Source organism: Phaethon aethereus (assembly GCF_964289735.1).
Source record: "Phaethon aethereus genome assembly, chromosome: 1".
NCBI classification, from domain to species: Eukaryota; Metazoa; Chordata; class Aves; order Phaethontiformes; family Phaethontidae; genus Phaethon; species Phaethon aethereus.
Genome location: NC_138575.1, coordinates 173,042,930 through 173,061,976, shown reverse-complemented (window position 1 = coordinate 173,061,976; position 19,047 = coordinate 173,042,930). Strand labels below are relative to the sequence as shown.

The following is a 19,047-nucleotide window of genomic DNA, read 5'->3' as shown; positions in this document are numbered from 1 at the left end:
AATTTGATAACTGTTATATTTTGGGGTAGATGAAAATGAAAGCATCGCACTTAAAATTTTAATTTCCTGCTTAAATTTTTCTTGTCACTGTGTGCCCTCTATCACCCATAACAGACTTCAAATTGTAGTTTCCTGCCACATGATGAAAGACTGTCCTTTGTGAAGCAGGAACCCTCAATACTGTTACCTGGTACCAAGAGGAATTCATTCTCAGTCCATCAAGGTTAACTTGACAAGGGTGGTGTGCTGGGAAGCTAGTAACATCACTAAAAACCAAAAGACTCTTTAAAATTGATGTTTTGCAAAATAACAAATGTATAGATCAGATATTTGTTTGGAAATACATAGTCAATACTCCATAATCAGCATAATCCATACTGCATAATCAGCAAGTAAACTGAGTTCAGTAACTGTTCAAGCTATCCTTTCTCAAGGGAGGTAACAATTGCATGAATGCAAATTACATACTCCACTGCCCTCTTCTGGCTGACCAGATGTAAATCAACCTTAGAAAGTAAATACCATTTTGAGAAGCACTAGTTCAGATCAAGCAAAGATATTTATACATTTGAATCCAAACCAAGTCTAAAGGATGATAACTGGGGAGACAGCGAGAAAGGCATCATTAAAACTGCATTTTTGTAGATAAAAAGTGGGGCAAAAGAAGGAGAGAAAGGAAACTGTTACCTAAAATGCCCTGCAGCAGGATTGCTATGGAAAACTGCGTCATTGATTCTGAATGATGATGACATACACCATCCAGAGAAAGAAGGAATTAAAAACTTAGAGCAGCAGTTGAAAGAATCCACTAACAGCTCACTTGTTCATTATATCAGCATACATAAATAAATGAATGTTTCTTCTACAGAGCCTGCCTCGTATTTTCTAAGGGTAGAATGTGTTGTTCCACACTGACAGCAAATCCAATAAAGCAGGATACACAAGTATTCAGAGGGACTTGCTACACCAGGAGCTAACTGACAAGGCTCTCTATCCAATAACCTACATGACTCGAGAGAATCCAAGTTTCCCCTTATGTTTGAGCAGAAACACTATGCCTGCTAACAGATCTGATCTGTCTTGTCACAGGCTACAAATCTAAGCTCCACAACAGTAACTGCCGTTTCATATTCTTAAAAAGTTGCCAATGTTACTATGCACATGACAACTACCAACAGGTGCTCCACCGTGCAACTCAATCAAAAAACGTAGAATAGTTCAGTTGGTAGGGACCTACAGTGCTTTAGGGCTAACCAGAAGTTAAAGCATGTTATTAAGTGTATTATCCAATGCCTTTTAAATGCTCACAGGCATGGGGCATCGACCACCTCTATAGGAAGCCTTTTCCAGTGTTTGACCACTCTCTCAAGTAAAGACATATTTCCTAAAGCCAAGTCTGAACCTTCTCTAGTGTAGCTTTGAACCACACCCACATGTCCCACCACTGGATACCAGGGAAAAAGATCAGCACCTCCCTCTCCACTTAAAAATATAAAACATCCCTGATCCATTTCCGCAAAATTAGTCTCTTTAACGCAGCGCTCTTCTTACACTGTTGTTTGCATGTCCTCTCTCTCTACATATATACATGTGTATATCAGTATATACATATAGGTACCCTTGCGTAAAACAAATTCTACTGCTACTTTCTACAGCAATATTCATGCCTAACAGGAAAGGAAAAAGACTGGAAAAAACAGCACCTTTTGGAAGAAAATGGAGATTATCTTCCAAGAAAAGAAATATACCTCCGCTGTCTGTCTTATGCTCAGCAGAAGGAAAAAAAAAAAGCCTATACTAGTTAAAGCAAAGTAGATGTTATTCAGTGGACAGTAGCATCACACCTTGCTTCACATGAGATGACAGAGTGGAATTCTCAGTAAGTTGCAGAAGGGCTTTCTTTAAATACCTTCAGTCTTACCTTGCTAATCAACTCCTGAGGTCAAAATTGTACAATTAAAGAGTAACTTTTGGAAAAGCATTACATGAAGCACTCATTATTTAAAAAGTATTTAGTTTACTTCCTATAAACATTTTTAGAAAATGTTTAAAAATTCTATTTTGCATAACATTCTAGCCAGAATAGACTTAGATCTCCTACCTTCTGTGTGGTAGCTTGGATTTGTGGTGCACTGCCTTCTCGATGCCAATAAACTTTAATAAAACGATTATTTAACACTGCTTCTGTACTTGATATAGCCTTCTTTGCTTCCTCATGTGTGGCAAACTGAATGAGGGCACCTTCTGGATCACCCTGATATGCAACCTAAGATTTAAAACAGAAGAACAAAACTTACTGCATGTAGGATTTTCATTTGTCTCTCCATTATCATAAAATCACTAGTTTCAAGGCTCAAGAGCTTACAATTTAAACCCAATATGGGTCAGCAGATAAATATTTCCTGTTCATGATTCTGTTTGAAAAGCCTGATGTCAAGAAGCAACCTTGAGATTAAGCTAATAAATTCTAAGAATAGTTTAAAAACCCCAAACACACTGAAGTAAAATACCTAAACAGTCAAACAGTAGTTATAATTGCAAATATAAGTAACTGTTTGAAAGACAAGAAGCAGCATCACTGAAATAAAGAAAACTGCTACAAAAAATACAGAGGTCAGTTAATAAATGTCCTATCTAGTGTCAGAGCTAGACACAAAGTTCATTTTGGTTTTCCTCCTGTGAACATTAATATATTATTTTAGAGACGTTCAAAGGACAAAATTACACCTTTTGGAAGAAAATATAGCTTGCAATATCTATCTGCATATCTGTCTATCTCTCTATATACATCCACACACAATTTTACTTGCCTTACTGAATCATATTGCTTGCTAATACACCCATATTCTTAGGTAAACTATGGAAAGGCTTAAGAAATATTTAAGAGCAATTAAGAGAGACTTAAATTCCCTTAGTGTTCAGACAGGCACAGGAGGTTTATTCTGTAATGTATTAATTAGTACGCACAAAAATATTCTATTACACCTCTTCATTCAACAACTCAGTGCAAACACAAAAGCATACGTAAAAACACTAACTAACATCTGATACTTGTTGATAATGAAACATGATAAAAGATCAGACTGAGTAGCTTAGAGACTGGATATGAAATATTGACATTACACATATAGGTTGATGTTACACATTGGAAGCTAAGTTAGGCCTTAGCTCTTTGAAACTCTTTTGTATCTTTCTCTAACTGTTTGCTTATTTCTGTTCATAAACGTGGGTCACTCAGATACACTACAAAGTAATTATAAGGGACAAACTATGAAGTAATTTTAAGGGATAAATTGCCCCTACTATGGGACTAGAAAGCAATTATGTCACAGAAATACAGGTTTTCTGTATTTACAATTTATCTCAAAAAAATACAGAGGGTTTATGCCATCGTATCCAAACTTGAGAAAAGGGGTGAAGGAAAAACACTTCCAATCAATTGTCAATGTTTAAAACAATGTAACTTAAATCTTATCTGTGAGGAAAACATTTGTTCAAAACCTAAAAAGACCAGAATATTTCATTTCTGCTTCCGTTAAAAACAATGAGATCATGTTTAAGAAACAAGTTAGGAAAATAGTAAGAATAGTTCCAGCGAACCAGTTAAGAAATAATTGGCATTCTCCCTTTTAGCAACTACATCTATCATGAAGTCAAAGCATACTGCCTTCCCTTTGTTGACTTACCTGCAAGTTGACTAAGTTTCCAAACTTACTGAAGTGCTCATTAAGTTTGCTGATATTATTAAGTTCTGGAGGAACTTTCCTCAATTCAAGTTTTGTATTTTCATTTCCAAACTGTACCTTCTTCTGGAAACCTGGACTATTTGTTCTGTTAAAATTTTGCCTGCAACAAATAAAAATCAAGCCAGAAATCCATAGCAAGCTAACAAACACAATATTAAATTGTACATGCTTGCACAGGAGCATGTGTGTATGAGACACAGAAAGATCTGCAGACTTAAAAAATGTAATTTTAGAAAAGTGTAGAAGAGTACAGCACACAGGCCCATATACCTGCAGTGTTCCCCACCGATACTCTTGGCGTACCCCAGAGCATAAACCTGCCAGGTAATTCACAATAATTTGCTTGTGTCAGTAAGTCATGACTTCCACATTGCTCCTCTCCAAAAACTATTTCTCAGCTATCCCATGGAATCTCACCACTAATGTTTCAAATAACTATTCTTTCAATGCTCTCCTCAGTCCCAGTTATCTCTCAAAATCCCTTCCAACCTTTTGTGACCCCAGGTATAGCTGGACACTGAGCACTGCACCCTGTATTTTCTTCAGTAACATACCTGGCAACTCAATCCAAAATAGCAATGACACAACTCACTAAGATCAGTCATCCCTAACAACCACCACACTGCAGCTTCTCTGTTTCTTAGATGATTCCAGCTTTCAGGAAGCAGATCTTGGTATCATCCAAGGCAACTTCAGCTATCTCTATACTGCCTTTGAGAGAAGACAGTCAAATACATATCACTTTATAGTGTGATTTGTTTTAGCACAGTCAGCTCATTCACAGTTTAACTTGCTTGCAATTTATACAGATTTATATGTTTCTGGTTACAGAAAAGAGATCCACAGAACCAGTTACTGTAAGCCAACCTTGTGTTAATGATCACTCACTTGTCAAACCATGTCTTCTTTGTAGGAACTCCACCATCCCCTGCACCAATCGTTCTCTTCCTGGATTCAGCATCTACCACTATCCTCATGCTACTTTTATTAGGAGGTTTTTCTGCAAACAGACAAAAAGATTTTACAAAATTTTTTGTATTTTCTGTGTATTTGATTGTAAAAAGGTATTCTGCTCACATTGAATTTGCACTGAAAAACACAACTGTTTATTTTTAAATGACTATGATCCTTGTCAAACTGATTCAAATCTTGGTCACAGACTTTTCTTAACTATCAACAGATGCTGTGACAGATCAAAACAGCTAATAGCTTTCCTTTTGTCACAGTAACATAAGGAAAACAAAAGAGGTGTAACAGAAGGCATCTGCCTCAAGTTGACTGCACTCACTGATTCACAATGTCCCATACAATACTCTGAGGCTCAGACCATTTCTGCTAACACCTCCATTCTACTATTACATGGCACACACAAAAATGCTCATGATAGGAAATGTACAGTACTTCAGAGCACTAACAACTAGGAGCAAGACCTAGGGATGGGATGGGAGAAGAGTGTCTCTTGCTGAAGAACAGGAATCATATTGGGGGACTCCTTGCTGAAAATACACGAATAGAAACATAGTAAGATTAAATACAAATACGTACAAATGTAAACAAACACACATTAAAAAAATTGGTTTCATCCCTCTTCCTTCTCATTTTGTATACTGCTGCTTCTTCTCAGGGCTACAGGAACTATGAGGTTAAGATTACTAGTGCATAACTGTCTGCCACCAGATAAAAAGGACTCCCTCCTCTCCACAGCAAAAATCATCCTAAGAGTCTGTTACAGAAATATTAATATTTTTCTGTATAAAAGATGTACAAAGTGGCCAGTTATTAGTCAAGTGTAAACCATGCAATACTCTAGCAAAAGATTTCGTTTTACCTGTAAAAATGCACACACAAAGCAACTATGAGCATAACTCCCTGTTCAACTAAACTTCTCTTAATTCCAGAAGGTTTAAAAAAATACACTCTTTTCCAGTATTATATTCTCTGAAAACTGCATCAATCTGCATTAATGTAAGACAGCCAGCTAAACGAAGTAAGTGTAGCTTTGAAAGCATACCTCTGGGTGGTAGATCCATATCACCTGATGTGAGTCCTATCAAATTTGGTCTTTGGGCATGTACTCTATGTCTATACATAGGTCTTGAAGTATTTGTTATACTTGGAGCTTCTGGATTATAGCCATCTGTGTCGTACGTTTCTGGTAACAAAGAAATTGTCTAATTAAAATAAATTGCAGTTAAAACCCCTAAGGTTTCAAATATAACATTTCATTAAATTACAAGATACAGTTACAATGGAAGAGTTGTATGACAACTATCCTAAAAACTGCCATGCCAAATTTTCTGCTTAAACATAGTGAAAATATTATTCTATAGTCAAGATTCACATTTAACATGCAAATTTTACTTCTGTCCTGAACTAAGTTAGAAAAAAAGACTGTTAAGTTACTGTCACAGTCTAAATGATACAAACTTATTCTCCCAAACTATAAAATTATAGTCTTTAAAAAGTACAGTATAATATGAATCAATGTTATTCTATTTAGCAAACCTTGTGGGCAAAGCCTCAGTACTACACCTGCTGTAAAAAGAGAGGGTGGAGCAGGAGGCGGCTGGTGATGAATACCCGTTGTAACAACAGTAGGAACTGAGCTAGTTGCTGAGTTTGGGGGAGCATCCATGCCAGCAGGCTGCAATGGGGGAAGTGGAGGGGGTGGTCCTGTCAGAAACAAAGGATTCTGCATTCATTTATTATCCACTAGACTTGCATTACATTCAACTTATAAGGAAACTGATCTGAAATGTTTTTAAGGCTATTTAAAAAAAAAAAAAAAAAAAAAGGGTGTGAGAGGGCATGTATACAGACATGATGCTGTACCATTCATTCATACAAAACCTCCCCCACCAGCAAATGACTCAGAACTTAATTACAGAGAAAAGCATTTGAACAGGTTAACAATTCTCCGAACACCCTTCTATAAGCAAAATTTAATTGCTAAACCAGTATTTATCTTCATAAACAACAGATCTTTAAAGCTCTATAAGCCCCCCTCAAAGAAGGAAATTCTATTTTTTTTAACAGTGTATAACAAAAATATTCTATGATGACAATAACTAAACTTGATTGAAATTATTTTTCCAAAATACCTATAATTCTAGTAGAAAGTAAAAGGGATCCTTCTTAAAACTGAGGGTTTTTTTAGTTTGGTTGGTTGGCTGGGCTCTTTTTTACAAAAGGTAACCTGACACTTTCAAAGCAGAGCAGTCAAGCCTGATCTTCTCTTTAATCATTGGCAAAACCACCTTTTCGAAAAAGATACAAAGTCACATATTTGGACTTTTCACACAGATCTGGAAACCGCATGTAAGGCAGAACTGATCACCCCAGGAATACAGTTACTCTCTATACTAGGTGAAAGAAAGAAATGCCATCCTTACTGAAATATACTATCAACCGGAAATGAAAACAGTTTTGATATTCAAGCAATATCAAATATCGATTGCTCTTGAATAATTTTACCAAGTGGGACACCCAAGTTAACAAAAAAAGAGAGAAAGGAATAATCAGATAAGCTCACTTAAAAGTTTTTGAACCACACAAGGGAACTGAATGCTAAATGCTATTTTATAAGTGACAGCCAGGCACACAAGTCTTCATGTAATTTTTAGTACTCGAGCCAAAGTACTTTCCAATGAAAGAGTAAACAAGCTGGCAAATTTTCTTTCTTAGTTACTTTACAACTTTATTTTCAAAATTAATTGCAAATGACATACTTTCAGGTGTTAAGTCTGATATGGTCATGAACCCTCCTTAATTTTAGTATTAGAAATGAAATGCCAAGTATCTGTTGTTTCCAGGGTTTTCCCTTCTTCTCTAACAGTAGTCAGTTTCAGACAAATTCTCCTCTAAAACTCAAGGAATTGAGTTTTGCCATTCCATACTTTTGCTTAAACAAAATTAAAATATTATTCCATATTCAAGGTTCACATTTAACATGCAAATTTTACATCAACCATGCAACAATTACTATAAAAACCAATCATTTGGGGGTAAGCTATGCCATAGTAGAGCACAGTACAGCTTTTTAACATACAGCGGCATTCATAGAACAAGTTTTTTTGCACTGCATACACCCAAGTAACATCCAGGCGTTTCTACTAAAAACTGAGATTTAATCTTTTTTAATTACCTGTTACAGGTGGAAGGCTAGGTGGTAGAGGGCCTGGTGGTGGCACTGGAGGTCTAAGGTTAACAGGAGGAGGACTCAGAATTGGTGGAGGGGGAGGAAGTCCAGGAGGAGGTGGTCCTTCGACAACAGGGGGTTGTGCTGGAAAAGGCAGAATGCCAGGAAGATTCACATCTTCTACCACTACTGGATCGCTTCCATGATCAAAAGGGCACATGTCCCCTCTCATACAGAAACCCTTTTCTGAAATATCAAAACAAAAAAAAATTGTTAGTATTCAACAGCTGTAGTTTGATTCAGAGTAGATATGAAATGTTCTATGTGTAATGCAGCAGTCTGTAAATTAAGAGCTTCACATACCAACAGAAATTTATATTAGAAAATAAAATAAAGTTAAATGGCCAATTTCAACAGTCAGCACACAGGAAGACTGTAGTGACATTCTAGCAGAATAAATATAGGAGACAGATTTTTCTCGAGGAATTAAATCTGCACTGAATTGTAACAAACTCTGAAAGCAAAGGATGAAATCCATGTGTCCTCACATTAACAAAAACACAGCGTTTCTAAGTAAAAAGGGCAGATACTGGGATTGAGAAACCCCTATTAACATTAAAAGTTGATATTATCAAATTCCAACATAAGAAAATTCAATTTCAGGAAGAATTAGAATATTTTGCCATAGTTTAATGTGTTTATGTAACAGCAAAAAATTTTGTTATTTTCATATATATGTATTCTATATGTGTATAAATACATACATATGTAAATATGAAATACACACATATAAATAAAAATGAAAATGCATTCATTTTCTTTTTTTACATGCAAGTAGAACATAGGAGTGGGTCCATAGGAAGGCTGCACAAAATGATCAAGGCCACAACCATGATCAGAGGGATGGAGCACCTCTCCCATGAGGATAGCAGAGAGAGTTGGGGTAGTTCAGTCTGGAGAAGGGAAGCCTCTGGGGAGACCTTATTGCAGCCTTCCAGTCCTTCAAGGGGGCTTGTAAGAAAGATGGGGACAGACTTTTTAGCAGGGCCTGTTGCGAATAGGACAAGTGGTAATGGTTTTAAACTAAAAGAGGGCAGGTTCAGACTAGATCTAAGGAAGCAATTTTCTTATGATGAGGGTGGTGAAACCCTGGCACAGGTTGCCCAGAGACGTGGCAGATGCCCCATCCCTGGAAACAGTCCAGGTCTGGTTGGACGGGGCTCTGAGCAACCTGATCTAGTTGAAGATGTCCCTGCTCATTGCTGGGGGGTTGGACTAGATGACCTTTAAAGGTTTCTTCCAACCCAAACCGTTCTATGACTCTATGATTATTTCTTTAGCAACAGCCCCCACAGAAAACCCAATAAAATGCAATGCAATATGGGGGGAAAATTCAAAACATCTTCCTATAAAATAGGAAGAAAGCAGAGTTGTCCACTTCCTCAAAACATGATGCTAAAAAGCAGTCTGTATTACCTCATCTTCAGGAAGAGTTACAGAACATATAAATTGAAACATTAAGGAAAAATAGAAGTTCTGCAGAGGTTTAAGTAAAAAACATGAAAGTGCGGACAAGAAGAGCAGCATGTTAGAACCAGCTAGCCACTGAACAGAGAGATGAGCTTATAAATTTAGAACACACAAACAGTCATGAAAAAAGTAAATGGAAGAGACATCGACTGAGACGTTTTAGTAACATTCAGAAACATAAGAAAACAAAAAACAGTAAAAAACTGAGGACAACTATATCACAGTTTTCCAACAAATTACCATTTACTTCATACTCAGAAATTGGAAATAAAGCTGCTATAAAAGACAGACTGTTAAAGGTACAAAGTCCCAGTGTCATGCCTGGAGATGTTATTTCAAAAGTACACTAGTCTGCACATTTTGTTCCTTTCTAAAAATCCTGTGGAGCTGGGAGATCATGACACAACATTCTGCAGCTCTGCTTGCTTTAGAAGAAACTTCAAAACAAAACTACACTTTCACAACTCTACTTGCTCCACAGTATTGCTGTGACATATCCTAGCAAAGCTATTCTTCACAAGTACAACTATTCCAACACTTCAGAGTTCAGCCTCCCATTTTCTTTACTTAAAAATAAATTCTATTCCAATCAGAGTTCTGAATGTAAACTGGCCTAGACCTTAAACTCATCATTTGTGGTATACAACAACAACAACAAAACAACTCAGGAACAACTTTAGGGGGAAATTTAAACTCTTCGGAGCTGACAGGTTGACTGCCTGAATTTAGTTAAGTCACTGCCAACTGCAGCAGCCTCTTGTGTGGCTTTTGGCACAAGACATTCAAAATAATAGCTTAAGACACAGATAAGCAGAAAAAGCCACCCAATTTTAAGAGACACCTACATGGGAAAAAATGGCTAACATGAGCCTCGGAAGTTGCAGTCCTAGACCTTTGTAGTTAAAAATTACCTCTTAGATAGGATGGAATAAAAAAGTGATGAGGTCAGTAAGGTGCTAACCACGGTCAAAACTACCAAATACAGTATTTGGCTTGAACATGACATGAGACAGAAAACATGGGTAAAACTGGATTTTTAAAATAACTTTTTTATATAAATATACTAATTTTCATCTATATAAAATGATTCTAGTAACTAAAAAAACCCTATACAAACACTAACAAAGCAAGCTGTCTTAAAGCTAAGTTAATAAAAAAGCAGGATAAAATTTGCATTCCAGAATTGTGTTAATAGAAAAAACACAGTACACAGTATTAGAGGAGATCAGGAAAAGAAAGGAAAATTACCTCAATTTTTCAGAAAGGGGCCAACCATAGCTGCAGGAAGCAATTAAATAAACAAACAGACTTACCATCGTAATCTCTACAACGTTTCTTTGGCAGCGGAGGTCTTCCATAGGAGTTGTGGTCCAGCTGCTCCTCATGGAACTCCGACCAGCTTTCAGTAGTGTTATTTCCATGATGAGCAGGAGCAATAACAGTAATAGTGCTGCTCAGTGTAGGGACAGGGTAGTGGCCAGACGAAATATTTGTCACAGAAGAAACTGGAGTATAATTGTTCTCTAATGGATCTGTTCTATCCATATCATATTTTGGCTTTCCCAAATCCCTCTCTGTATTAGGAAAAAAAAAAAAAAAGTTATATTGGATGATTCCTTCTGCACATTTTCACCAGAAGCAGCCACTAACCTGTTTAAGTATCTGTATCAATTCAATTCAAAATATAAAAATTATAACGGAACTGTTCTACAGATTGCTCAGAGTGCCTGTAGAGTCTTCACCCTTGGAGTTATTTATAACCGAACTGGAGAGGGTCCTGAGCAACCTGCTCCAGTTTATCTGCTTTACGAAGGAGTGTTGGGCTCCATGACCTTCAGAGGTCTCTTCCAACCGCAATTCTTCCATAATCTTACGTTCCGAAGGTTTAATCAGAGAAATAATAATCGTGAAAGTACATAGTCAGCTACTGGGCTATTTTAATAACAGCTATGCAGCTGTTATTAAACAAAGTAAAGGATTTACTATTTAACTTCAAGCAGATTACGTCTTCTGTAGTGATGCATATATTCTAAGAACTTCTGATGGAAAGTTATTCTGAATAAAGGGAGGCAACAGGCAAGAAAAAGGTAAACACCACTTGAAAACACTATGAAAGTTACACATCTTTAATGTTTCAAGACAATGTTATTATTGCATCTTCATGTTGTTTATCTTCATTTTATCTGCATTCAAATGCATACATTTGTCACATGCAAAGCTTTGTCATGACTGGAGAAATAATAGTGCTCAACAGGTGCGCAACACTCTTGGACAGATACAGCAGTAACACGACCTTTTATTCTGAATACATACAAACTATTCTCTTAATTTTCTAATATTACCATCAAATAAACAATATGCACCCAGATTAAGACAGAAGAGCTCTGTCATGAGGTAAATTGGTAGACTCAAATAACCCCACATTAAAGGAACATTAATAAAAATGACTTAAAGATGGCAGTGTAGATAAAACAGACTTTTCTTGAGGTGCTTAGAAAAAAACAAAGCTTTCACTATAAGATACTGTGTGTAAGATACTACTGTTGCAGTTTATGGAAAATAATCCTTAAAGGAAGATTTAATCACTTTGTAATCTTTTAGTTAAACTGCTGCATGCTATTTAACTTGCTTGTTGGTAAGTTGTTTGGAAAAATATCTGCTTGCATTACTTTCAGGAACTCTGCATTCCTACTTTGAAGGCTGAGTTACCAAGGCCCATTCTACAAAAAGAAAAACAGGAGACTTAAACCAGCCTATTTCTACCTCTACATTGTTTAAGACAGAACAAAGATGTAAAATGACTCAGTTCTTTTTTCCAACTTATCAGTAACAGTACTGGGGGGAAAAGCATTCTTTTCAGCTGAATAAACAGCTTTGTTTTTGAAGAAGTTTAATTTGAAAAACTACTGTACTGAAGCCATAAGTCCTACCTACATATACATCTGTGAATGCAAATATTTACTGTCATAATTTCAGTCCCTCCCTACGACACCAAGGAGGGGACAAGACAACAAGAAAAGAGCTGTACTGTTCTGCTTGATGAATCATTTGCTGTCAAACAGGTAATTTCTGCCAGTTCTACCTCTACAGATGGGTATTAATTTACGTATCTTCTCAAACCAGATTCCGAGTTTCCTAAAACTTAGTGAAAATGCAACTAACTCGGACTCTTCTGCCTCTCTTACGACACTGCTTAAAAGTGGCCAACACAGTCAAAGGTATTTAGAGAAGAATCTCCATTGTTCTCTACAGAAGAGGGGAAAGAGGGGAAAACAAGCACTGAAAACATAATCACATTAAGCCGTATTTCCACAGAAAACCAAGCTAAATTTGAACAAAGAAACAAGAACAGAGGAAATTTTGGAACATCTTGAACACTGTGTTTAAGTTTAGTGTCTAAATTTTGTAGGCAACATTCACCGTATTTTAGAGACCAACTGTTGGTACCTCTGCTTCGGGTTCTGCTCCGGCTTCTGCTCCGGTCTCGATCTCGGTCCCGCAATCTCTCTTTGCTCCAACTTCTACTTCGACTCCTGCTGTAGCTCCGACTTCTCCCTCTTCTTCTATTATATCGATCCCTATAGGAGTCTCTTCTAGGAGGATTTCGGTCATAATCTCTCTTCCGAGAACGTTCATCTTTTTTCCTTTCATCACGGCTTCTAAACATGTAATTTTGTAGGTTAATAACAAGAATTATGAAGCCATAATTTAAAACCTTAACTACCATTAAAAACCTCAAGAAATGGCAATGGAAAATTAGAGAAAAGCTACAAATGAAATCTAACTATGGACCTTTCTTTCTTCTCAGAAGTCTTTTAAAATTTGGTTTATGCATTTTACCATCCATTCACCACCCATAAGATTTTAAAATGTATGTAAAATTCTGTCTGCTCAATACTGCACCTTCCCCAAGTTGGAAACACCAGTAACAGTTACTGAAGGGAAGGCTTCTAAACTGTAATTATTACAATTCAATCTCAATACTGAGCAAGGTAAATGTTGTAATATAAACCACAAATCTAACATAAAAATGAATCATAAAACTCAAATGTGATAGTTCTGCACAACTCGTAGACAGTTTACACTGTCACTTACACACTCACCACTTAACTACATATGCATAAAAGCAACAGAAGTCTTATATTAGGTGATCATACGGAAAGAAAATATTTAATTTAATAACACCCTAAAAATCCATATCCATCTGATTACCAATACAAGAGGTTAAGCAAAATTTATTACCTGGTATCTCTGTAGCGAGAACTTGACTGAGGAGGGCTGTGATTTAATCTTCTAGAAAACTTTTTCTCTCGCTCTTCCTCTTTAACTATCTGAATTTAAAGTATGTACATTAGATCAAAACATGACTACATTACCATGGAGACTTCTGCACAATCGAAGAAAAACAAAAACCTCAAAATGCTGAGCAAAGTCAGCAGTAACACTGAACTGAAAGAACATTTTTGCAACTAATGCAATTAGACAATCTTCGTAACTTATTAGATTTCTATTTCTAGGAATGTTCAAAGCACAGTTTGGGAGAAAATAAAGCAGAATAAGCAATGCTTATTGTATTGCACTGAAAATACATCTGCTTTTACTACAGGTGGACAAAAATCCATACTAATGTGCAGTAACAGATGCAGGAAGACATGAATATTCAACAACTGACAGAGTAATGTATTTTCTTCATCAGCAGGTTAGCTGGTTTAGATCATGGTTAAACACTTTCATGCAGCCAAACCTAGGCTGCTGTTGGAAAGGACAAACCTACTCTTCTGGCTCAAAGAACAAAATAAACACTTGTGTCAGAAAAAGAACGTTATCTGAATCAAGCAGCTGGAGGAATGAGGACTGCCATTTGCAATGGCAGCCTGGATTTATGCTGAATTAAAGGGCAGCTAACTAAAACAGTTATCCTGAGAAAATAGCTAATGTAGGTTGTTCAGCAACTCCTACACTACTCAGTGACTTTGTTTACATTTGCCTAGTCAGAACCACTTTGGTTTATTTTGAAGCACCCACTAAGGTTTAGAAAAATTGTGCTGCAGTACTCAACATACTAGGCACAAATCTTCTGACATATTTTAATGCTGTAGTATAAGTTTGGAAATTGTTATTAATAAACAAATAAACACAATGAAGTTGAATCACATAAGCAAACTACAGGAACGAGAGAAAAAGACATAAATTTAAAATAAAATCAATGCCTACTTCTTCTTTTTTTGTCTCTTTTTCTTGGTGCTGAAAAAATTCTACTTTCAGGCTTCCTGACGATGGCTGTTCTGGTGGAGGTAGATAGCTTTTTGTATTCACAGCATCAAACAGTTTTTCCACAAATATCTGAGTTTCTAAAAGTAAAAAGCGTACAAATATCCATTATTGAAAACTTCAGTCAACATCTGCTTTACAAATCAATCAATCAACATTCACCAAATAGTTAAAACAATGAAGAGTACAATTTTTAAATTCTCAGCTGCTAATTTTGTATTTAAAAAGGACATTTACAGAGTCAAGAAATGTCAATAATGATAATGTTTCATAAAGGTTTTCCAAAATTGAATTATTTAATGTCTCTTAATAAAACATCGGGAAGAATATTTCTGGAATATATACAGAGCTCCAATACTTCTAATTCTGTCAGTAACTCTTAACATCTGTAATTGTCTTCCAGGAACACCAACAGACACAAAACACATACCTAACATGCACATTGTGCTATGCACCTGTTTTTTAAAACAAATTACTTCATGAAAATTGAATTCCATACTTCAAAGTAACAAAGCTAATGAAGAGATAAACACACAATTCTATGGTAAAAGATTCTTTGAATTAAACAAGACAGACTTTTCACTGAAGCTTAACTGTTATGACAAAGACCATACCTTTCTGAAGAAATACATCCAGCTGATCAACACACAATGCCTTCAGTTCCTTTTCACTTTTATCCTTCTTTACCAAAGCCAGAACATATTTAGCTAGGGCAGATGGATCTGCATCACATCTGTGAATAGATTAATTAAGAAAAAAAAAAAAAGCAGCAATTAACTTACAGCAGTTAATGTCTGAAACTGGTATGACCAATACATATAGAGGACCAAAACCTTTCCTACCACAGTAATTGAAAAACACTGAGGGGTATTTTTTAAGATAGAGTCCAGACATGTAAAATGGCTAAGTATCACCTTTCTTTTCCAGAGAAGCAGTTGCCTAGAATATTTCCAAACAATACTCCACAGAGCACCTCATCGCAAACTAGGAAGAACTATTTATAATCAACCAACCTCAGCTGCCTAATAGTCTTAGAAACAATTACAAATACAACAAATACTTCCATAATTTCCCCAATGATGAAATCAGTAATTCCGAGTGCAATACTAAGTGACTGTGAACAGGGAAAAGTCAGTCTACATAATTACAAATCAATACAGTGATAAAGCAGAAGTGAGCTATGCTATAAAAAAATTCAGACTCTCAGACAGACTCTCTTAAATATGTTTTTAAAGAATCTTATTACTACTAACACCTACTATGAACACCATAAAGAGCAGATTAACTGCAAAATCTTAATTTCAAAAGCCTAAGGAACAAGTGTTTATACAATATTACCACAGAAATCTCCTTAATAGGTACACAGACAATGAAGTGAAATTTAGGGGATCATTATCCGTTTTAGACATCTAAATTCAATCTAATATTAAGTATGGAGCACTTCAGTGTAGAAGCTGATGGTCTCGTGCACATCAACAAAGAACTTAGAACAGAGTAAGCTGTATATGCACATTAATGAAGAACATTATTTAATATAGTTGATATAATTTTATTACTAACGCTCACAAATAGTAATCTACAATGAACTTTGCAGTCGTGTTATAGAGTAAAACCTGCCAAAGCAAACGAGAATACTGCAGAAAACATTTCACGCTTCATAATTCAAAACCAGTAACTAGTGACATGGTTAGGCACTGGTTTATCAGGCAGAACAGCAGCATCTTCTTAAACCATTTAATCCCATTATTTAGCACAAACCAAAGGAAGACCTCAGACTCCACAAAACCAGACAGGATTTAACACACACACACTGGTCATGTGATACAGACAGCTGGCTTGTTTGGGTGGTGACAAAGTTAATACCAGTGTTTTAAAGAACTACAACATGAGGAAAAAAATTGTACTGATGCATCCTAACTGCACATCCTCTCTGGCAAAAATAACTAAGAAGTAAAATTGAACTGCGGTCTGAGTACGAATATCACACAAATACTGTTCAAACACAGAAGTCCACTAGTCACAATGACGGAATAAAACTGCAGTTCCAAATTCCCACATTAAAACAAGTGACATTTCAGCGCTGAAGCTTAATTGTAACTCTGAATGTTGACCATCTAAATGACATGCATTTTAGACACTGGGCAGAGGAAACCAAATCCTTCACCATATCACGCTACCTAATTCCTCTCTCCAAAGAAGCTATCTCCTGCACAGCAAGCAACATCCTCCATGCCAACATATCCACCAAGCAAAGGAAGCAGATCTGTTGGCATCCATCCTCAGGAGATCCTCTCGATAGCCTGGGCGCAGCACACAGTGCTCTGAAGTTAAAGGTCAAAGCTTCAAACATAACTCAGCATCCTCTAGAAAGCAGGCAATAGCAGAATTTCATGCTGTAAAAACAAGTTGAGCTGCTAGGGGACATACCACAGTAGTCTGTACTAGTCTGCATTATTCATAGATACAGGAGATGGGAGTTCACAATCAGTCTACATTCCAGAAGAACCTGCACACATTAAACTGACAAAATGCAAATACATACTGTTAATCAAAAAACACACTGCAGGTTGACTGGAAGTTCTTCAGAAATGTTTTCCTTCAACTATCACATCTGGTTTGCCAGATTTAACAATTCTTTATCCAGAAGAAAATGCTGTCCAAGCACCAAGTCATCTCGGAAGCAGGCACACAAGTAACCTCCTACAGCAAGAGCGGTAGGACTGCACGGTCTCTTTTACGCTGCTAGCACCTGAGCACATCATCCAAGCAGATTATCTGTAAGGCCGATATTGAACAGAGTGTTCGTCATATGCTGCAGTAAGGGTTCTTGTCCAGTACAGCCCCCAGGAGGCTGTAACGCCAGCATTTCATAACTTCTCAATGCTTCGATTTGGAAATTTTTGTTTGTTTGTATTTACTGTTCCTTAATGCAGTTTCAATGTCACTACAGAAGATTTTCAGTCCTCTCCCAGTTTCAAGCTGAATCATGCCTCATAAAATGAGTGTGCTATTTTCATATTATCTACCCATAGTTGTAACAGGAAAACATTTTGGCGGGGGAGGAGTCACTTTTCGTATGATAATCCTCAATTGTTTTCTTCTCCATTCTATTCTCCACAAAAATCAGAGTAAACATTACAAACTAAATAGTTTTATTTCAATTTCCACAAATTTGGTTCTCATCTGATAATAGTGTCAGCTGTCACTGTTCAAAAATCTGCTACAACTGATTTAAATGTCAACACATGAACTCAAAATTATTTAGTGAAAAAGGAAAAAAAAAGTCAGTCTACAAGGTAAAAACGCACTGCTGTTGGCTACTGCAATGTATTTTAACTCACGAGCTCCTACAGTAGTGACTATACAACAACCTCATATTCAGTTTAAAGTAATTCCTCTCTCATGAGCAGGGTAGAAAATGGAAAATCTTGTCTGGAAAGCCATCTAGACTCCAAAAGATGTAACCAAAAAACCAACAAACAAACAAAAAAACCAAACAACAACAACAAAAAACCCCTTGTTTAAAAATCACAATTAGTGCTTTCCTCCCTCCCCTGCAACAATGATTTTGGAAATCTCAGCAATACTGTCCACTCCAGAATGAACTCAGAATTTCAATCCATCCACCCAACTCCAAGATACTCTCAAGAAAATATCCTCAATAAAAAAGTACATAAATGTACTTTTAATTTCCAAAACACAGAATCACTTTCTCCTGTGGCACTGTCTCAGCATTTATCACTCCATATGCGATACAACCACATATGAACAATGCAAAACAATCATACTGAACTCTATTATTATTCAGTACGTCAGTGTAGAAATTCCCCTGTACACAACAGGAAGAACTTACATGCTTTCAAGTTAAAACGCTGTATTTATTTTGGCTATTCCAGAAATACTATTTTTTAAGAAATACTAACAGATAAATTACTTCAAATTGATGCTAATTAAACAATAATGAATACAATGCATCTTGTGGTAGAGTGAGATGGAGAAAATGTTTTGCTAAATTGACATTATGATTTTTATGTGATTTCTTTTCACTTTTTAAAATTAAACTGCTAATGATCTTTACACATCTTTACACAGTACATAAAAACTTCCTTTTTATGTACTGACTTGAAACAGAAGCCTCCTCTTCTATATCTGTTTTTCAAAGCTTGAAGAAACCCACAAATAACTGACTTGTTTTTTCCACACTATTGTAAAGACAATGCTTGTTTCTGTAGCTAGTATTTTAGACAGATTTAACAGGATTATAGTCTGATCCTTTACTGTTTTTTCAGACTCTTATAAAATGCTTTGCTGCATTTTTTTTTTTAAGATGATGCTAAAATTGAATTGCTAGCAACCTGAAGT

The 19,047-nt window shown here is 36.2% G+C and overlaps 1 protein-coding gene across 4 annotated transcripts in view; it reads right to left on the bottom strand.

Moving 5' to 3' along the window:
- Window positions 1-19,047, bottom strand: part of RBM26 (RNA binding motif protein 26) — a gene marked incomplete at both ends in the record, with an annotated part of 57,697 nt that overhangs the window by 28,947 nt on the left and 9,703 nt on the right. For 3 of the 4 annotated variants that reach the window (XM_082012086.1, XM_082012087.1, XM_082012088.1), the window contains 11 exons: window positions 2,102-2,266; window positions 3,687-3,846; window positions 4,635-4,746; window positions 5,758-5,898; window positions 6,279-6,419; window positions 7,891-8,130; window positions 10,728-10,988; window positions 12,862-13,073; window positions 13,657-13,745; window positions 14,629-14,765; window positions 15,300-15,418. In XM_082012086.1, the coding sequence (XP_081868212.1) occupies window positions 2,102-2,266; window positions 3,687-3,846; window positions 4,635-4,746; window positions 5,758-5,898; window positions 6,279-6,419; window positions 7,891-8,130; window positions 10,728-10,988; window positions 12,862-13,073; window positions 13,657-13,745; window positions 14,629-14,765; window positions 15,300-15,418 (1,777 nt within the window). Of the gene's footprint in view, window positions 1-2,101; window positions 2,267-3,686; window positions 3,847-4,634; window positions 4,747-5,757; window positions 5,918-6,278; window positions 6,420-7,890; window positions 8,131-10,727; window positions 10,989-12,861; window positions 13,074-13,656; window positions 13,746-14,628; window positions 14,766-15,299; window positions 15,419-19,047 lie in introns of all 4 variants that reach the window. The other variant, XM_082012085.1, reaches the window with a different exon arrangement.